Source organism: Pygoscelis adeliae, unplaced genomic scaffold (genome assembly GCF_000699105.1).
Source record: "Pygoscelis adeliae isolate BGI_AS28 unplaced genomic scaffold, ASM69910v1 Scaffold71, whole genome shotgun sequence".
Lineage (NCBI taxonomy): Eukaryota > Metazoa > Chordata > Aves > Sphenisciformes > Spheniscidae > Pygoscelis > Pygoscelis adeliae.
The window spans coordinates 2,618,169-2,624,261 of NW_008824356.1; the positions used below are offsets into that span (position 1 = coordinate 2,618,169).

At 38.3% G+C, this 6,093-nt stretch overlaps 1 protein-coding gene across 1 annotated transcript in view; it reads right to left on the reverse strand.

Annotated features, from left to right (window-relative positions):
• The window catches only part of BAZ1A (bromodomain adjacent to zinc finger domain, 1A), a 67,643-nt gene that overhangs the window by 41,543 nt on the left and 20,007 nt on the right, over positions 1-6,093 (reverse strand). Inside the window, exon 3 of the mRNA XM_009319459.1 lies at positions 4,960-5,103. Coding sequence (XP_009317734.1) covers positions 4,960-5,103 — 144 coding nt within the window. The remainder of the gene's footprint in view (positions 1-4,959; positions 5,104-6,093) is intronic.

Genomic DNA, 6,093 nt, shown 5'->3' on the forward strand with positions numbered 1-6,093 from the left:
AAATTTCTGGAGATAAATAGTTTACAATGATTAAATGATCAACATAGTTAAAACCAAATGAAGGGACAGAAAAGATTTAGACTTGGAAACAGCAACACGTCTACTGGACCTACAGATAAGCACTATGATATACACTGTCTGCTGTGCATGATGCTATCCAAGTTAAAGTCTCAAGCTGAGTCACTCAGACCAACTCCAATTTAAGAAAAATAATAAAAAACCCCTACCCAGCTAGTCATATTAGCAAAACAGAGATAAACTGTATAAACAAAGTAATTCAGTATACCCACTGGCAAGATTTTAACATCTCTGCCTATAATGCTAAGTTTGTTAAAAGAGGCTTCATATTTTGGTCATACTGGGACTTGGTCTTCCATGATCATCTTCAGCCTCAAGAGAGGAAAGCTAAAGTAACGAAGGCTGTCGCTAGAAATTTCTGGATAGTATCAAATGCAAATTTGTTCCCTCACCATACACCCCTGCATTTCCAGTCCTTTAGTGTAACCAGCTAAAGAACGACCCAAAGCAGATAGTGTTCAGATACAGAATAAAAGCCAAGTACCAATGTTATACCAAAAGTATATTAACTTATTTATACATTTTGAATAGATTCTCAGCTCCAACACTGTCTGTAATCAAAAGCAGGGCCCAAAGAATAATCAAATGGTTAACTCTTGTATCGTTAACCTTTACTTTTTAGTTTGAGTAAATCCTTCTCTCACCTTCAGTGGATCATATATAATAGCCCCAATCTAATTTCCAAACACACTAAGTTTTTTCTGCTTAGTTTCTGAGTTTCCAATGATTATCCTAGGAAGTAAACATATTCCTGAAATCCTCCTCCATAAATCCAAATTTAAAGTAAAAATTTTGCTCAGTGCAGAAGAGGAAGAAAAAGGTGTTCAGTACATGTAGAAAGCTTTAAAAATTACATAGATTATCTAGTCGCTTTGGCATAAAAGTAATATTATTTTTTGTTATATTTTACTTTATAAAGCATTATATAAAACATATAAGAGTTAGCAAAGGTTAGACCCATTTTGCAGCAGAGATACCCTACATCAAGTCTTCACAGGACAGCTCTGACAGACCACCAGATCCAGAGGAAAGAATAACAGAGTATCTTGTAACTTAGCAGGTGAAAACTGGAGCTGACTCACCCATATTATACTAGTTTCTACTGCACTCAAGTAAACGTGCCTAGCACCTGGCAGAGTCTTGCATTTTTGGAATGAGGTTATTCTGAACCACCGACAGATAATAATCTCATCAGCCCCTCAATTACTTTGGCCACATGACCTGGATATAAATTTCTGCTTATAGTCCTGCTGTATTATATTCAGACAGCATGGTCTTAAGGTAGCTTTACCAAGGAACTTCTGAGACCTTGTTCTTCTGAGTTACCTTGTCCAGGACATGACTAGCTATATTATCTGGTCTGAGTCTTGCTGGAGCTACCTATATCTTGCAGCTTTAATAGAACTAGAAAAATTGCACAGAAAAATACTCTTTTCATATCACAGAAAAATATGAACACTGCTATTCTATGATGACTACTATCCTACAGTACCAGAGGGTCCCAGGGCATAACATCAACAGTTTAAGATCTAAGAAGATTGCTACCTTTTGCTTCGCAACCCAGGAATGCATCTAAAATTAATGCTGTCCTCCTTTTCCAAAAGGAGTCAGCGGCTTTTCTTCTTCTCTTTGGCTAAGTTTGAGAATGGGAAAAGCTCCCTTGAAGAATGCCTGCTAAATAACACAATCATTCATGGTCTCCTTACGCTCCAGTGCAAGCCTTACAGAGAAGTGATCTGTCAGTATATTGATCCTGAAAGAAAAGCTGGCCTCTGCACACCTCTGAAGGTTGCTGCTGCCAAGCTACTTTATACTGAGCAATTACAACGCCCATTTGGAACTGCAAATATTTTCTGGAATCACACTAAAATATCAACATGGAAATACAGCAACCTGAAGACTGATAACAGCATGCTGATTATACCGCTCTAGGGACAAGACAACAGCACTTTTGATGAAGATTTTAAGCTGCCTTTGATCCAGTACTTTGGTCTTTCCTTACAATACAAAGTGGACTAAGACCTACCACCATTAATATTAGATTCAGGGGATGAAGGGATGAGAGAGGAAGGAAGGAAAGAGGAAAGATAAGAATTAAAGATGAGTAAAGATTTGTCCTACTGAAGACATTGTATAGCTTTAATGACAAGCTATGACCGCACTTTTTGAAATATCCTGTTCATAATTTCTTCTCCAAATAGAGGCAGAAAAACTAGGTTGAAGGTGGTAAAAAATCTGGATGGTAAGGTTCCACTGGTATTGTTTCCAAAAATTTTGTTACCTCTGCTTGCATCCCAAAATTTGCAGGAACGATTAACCCTTCCCCAAAATAAAGATGATACTTCACTTCCAAATGAATAAACACCCAAATTTACTACCACAAACCAGCCAGCAAGCCAAGAAGAAATTTTTCTTCTAGTATTTCTGATGTGGTTGATGGTTCACATTACTCAGTCCTGGCAGGAGGAATGCCATGAATTTAAGTTGCAGTTAGTATTGTATATATTTGGCAGTACAAGCCCCTCAAACTCCAGTCTACTGCGGAGTGCTAAAGCGAATGCAAGAGTTCAACCTTATCCTTAAGTCTAGCAGTTTAAGGTATGAACACTGCTATTCTATGATGACTACTATCCTACAGTACCAGAGGGTCCCAGGGCATAACATCAACAGTTTAAGATCTAAGAAGATTGCTACCTTTTGCTTCGCAACCCAGGCCTTACAAGGCAGCCTGTTTATCTGAGGGAGTGCAGAAGTGAGAGCATCCTGGCCTCTTTCTCCCTGTACAACCTCAGCTTTTACTGCAGAACACAATGAAGAAGGTCAAAAAAAACAGAACGCGTGGCTATTTCTGCCCCACGCAAACAGAAGCAGGGTCAGAGAAAGGTTGGGATCTCTAATGACATCTATTTTCAGTTAAGATTCTCTAGCCTTACAGATTCTTTAGGAAAAATATTTGCAGATGGCCCATCAATCTGTGCTGTGCTCCCCTCCCCCTCTCACAAACACACCGAGCATCTGCTGTACCATTGTTTAACAGCACTGCAGCTTTGCACGAAGGCTGGGTCTCAAAACCTGGAAATTTGTGTGCAGACGGAGGCAGAACTGTGGTTCTGCACATATCAACTTGACACTGGTCCCAAGGCGAATAACATCCATATTCTCCACATCCAAGTTTCTCCATAAACAGCAAAATACAGTCCCTGAAGGATTAGGGCTGCAAACAATGTCACTCAGTTCAGTGAGATTTCTTACTGTTACAAGTAAGGGTATAAAGAATCTTAGATGCCAATATACAAAAATTGACAACAATGCTCTACTTTCAGATAGGTTTTACAGGTACAGCAAATAATACTTTCCAAGTTTGCATATACCCAGAATATATCCAGAAACTAACTGGAGTGTTATTACACTCTTGCATTTGTTATAAAAAGACTCACTTAAAACTTCCAGTAAGCATTTTAAACTGCAAACCTCTTACGACTTTAAGCTTGTAGCATAGATGTTAGTTAGGTATGCCACAGAACGGTGCTTCAAAAATTTGTATATTCTCACAAGATTTCACTTTCTAAGAGAAAGAAATTTTTTTCCCTCCCTTCTCTGCATTGTCAAAATAAGTAATCAGCTGGGGAGAACCACAGGCTGGGAGTGTAAGACTCAGTCTTACTACCAGCTCTGCATGCATGAAAGTGACAGCAGTATAAAGGGATCAGTCCCACAGTCAGCTCTGTGCACGCTTGCATTATTCCAAGAATAACCTCCTTTCAAATGCCATATGCCTTGTGGAACATAGAAAACGCATTTATTTTCTCAAAGATGTAGGACCTCTTCATGAACGACTTGGACACTGCCTTCAAGAGACAGAGGAGAATTTTTAAAATTATTTATCCCATGTTATTTTCTTAGCCAAGTGAGGAGCCCCACCCTAGTTACTCAAGGCATATCAGGACATGGAAGTCCTCATGCAGCAATCACTAAGAATAACTTCTGCATCCACATGACATCTCAAAGTCAATGACAGTTCATATAAAGCCTGTATGTTGCTAGATACAAGACTGGAGCCCATTTCAAACTCTCTTCTTTCATCAACATTGTGATTGTGAAGCACAGAAATCTTTCTTCTCATTATACTGCTAGGATAAGCTGCATATATAAGCTAAGTTACTGGTCAGTAAAGGGATACTCCAAATTAAAAACCACAATTACAACCAAGAAGCTCTCTTATTCAATGTTATTAAGCTACTCCAGCCTACATGCAGTTCCTTAAGACAAGACACATGCTGTTTCACTGCACCTAAAATCATAATCAAATCCATGAAATACAATGGTATATATTTATATGGACACATGCACAATGAAGAAAGCTTTGTACATTTTTATATTTTGGACACAGACACATTAAGTCTCTGGAAACACTTTTCAGAGAGTTCCAGTTAAGAGCATGTCCTCTTATTATAAGGCAATCTCAACTCTGAGCCCCATGATGGAAGTGAAGTAATACATCATGCTAAGTAGTATCAGACTGTAGAAATGCAGAACACGACTGCATTTTCCAAGCTATAGCAGCACAGGTTCTGCAGCACAGAGAGGATTAGTGATAGGCATACATGGCTCTTCCACCATCTCTTAACAGAAACACTGGCATTCCAAACAGATTAACAATGATTATTCTGTAGGTACTACATGTCTCATAATGCACAGTTCTCTGGTGGATTACACATAGCATAACTGGCACCTGTGAATATTCAGCTTGTCACCTTCAGCTGGCTGAACACTCGCAATCCATACAGATCAAATAATTTATTTCAGTCAGACCCTGCCATGCCTGCTTTAGTCTCATTTCTACCCAGCCCAAATGCTTTATACTGTAAAAGTATCATTTACCCATTTTGTGCAGAGATATTGTGCGTTTCTGAGTCGTCACTGTCGCTGATGACAATTGTGTCTCCATCAGTGCTGCTGGTGTGGCCGTTTGCCATTCCATTGTGATGGGCTGGAGCTATGACTTCCAAAATCTTACACTGCAACCTGAAATAAAACACAGACATTTATTACCATCAAAGTCTTTCATTAGTGCAAGGAGTCTAAAGTTGTAGCAGATGTTATTTTAAGAATACATATATAACTGAACATTGTGTTGTGTACTAAGTAAGTAAATACCGAAGAGCCTTGCGCTGAAATACTAGGTAAAATACTAATTTCATGAGTTCCATCTAATAAATGAACAAATTCATCTGCTTACAGAGTTATCAGCTTCACTACTCAGGACAACAAATCAAGTCACTGGTATAATTATTTGTAGTTGTGCATTTTTTTTCAGTTCTCACTTACGTAAACTAAAAGTTAACTTAATGTGTTACTTTAAAAGTAGACACCAAACCTTTTACATTTATTTTGACAGCAGTCTAAGAAAAGCAAAAGGTTTTCAGATCCCAAAGTATTTTTACTTATAAGAGATCATCTTCTACTGCTGTCGATGACCTAAATAAACAAGGCTGAAATGATCGTTATGCATCTAATCTTAATAATGGCCCATTTATCTGCTGACACATATTAGGGCTCCATCTGGCACGCACACAATTGACAAAACAAGTCTATCCCTTTGCCATCCTGAATGCTAGTTATAAAAGGCAGAATTAACTACTATTAACTACTAAAAGTATAATTAATTGACACTTCATGCTGGGTAACTGTATTATAGCTGGTTCTTAACCACTAACTTTCACCCCTTTCTGGAATTCCATGGTTCATATTTTTTAGTTTAATCTCCTAAAGCCTTGTCTGCTTCCTGAAAATTAACTACTGCAGTCAATGGATGCTGTCACATACTACCATTAAAAGCTCAAAGGGTAGGGGGAGAAAGACGACATAATAATTCTCTTCTCTGGGCACCAAACACTATCTCTTGAAATGAATAAAATGGAGAATACATGAAGCACAGGGCTTGAATTAGCATGGCATCACGCTCAAGTTAGAAAACAAACAACCCACCCCCCCAGCAAATCTCTGAAAGAAAAA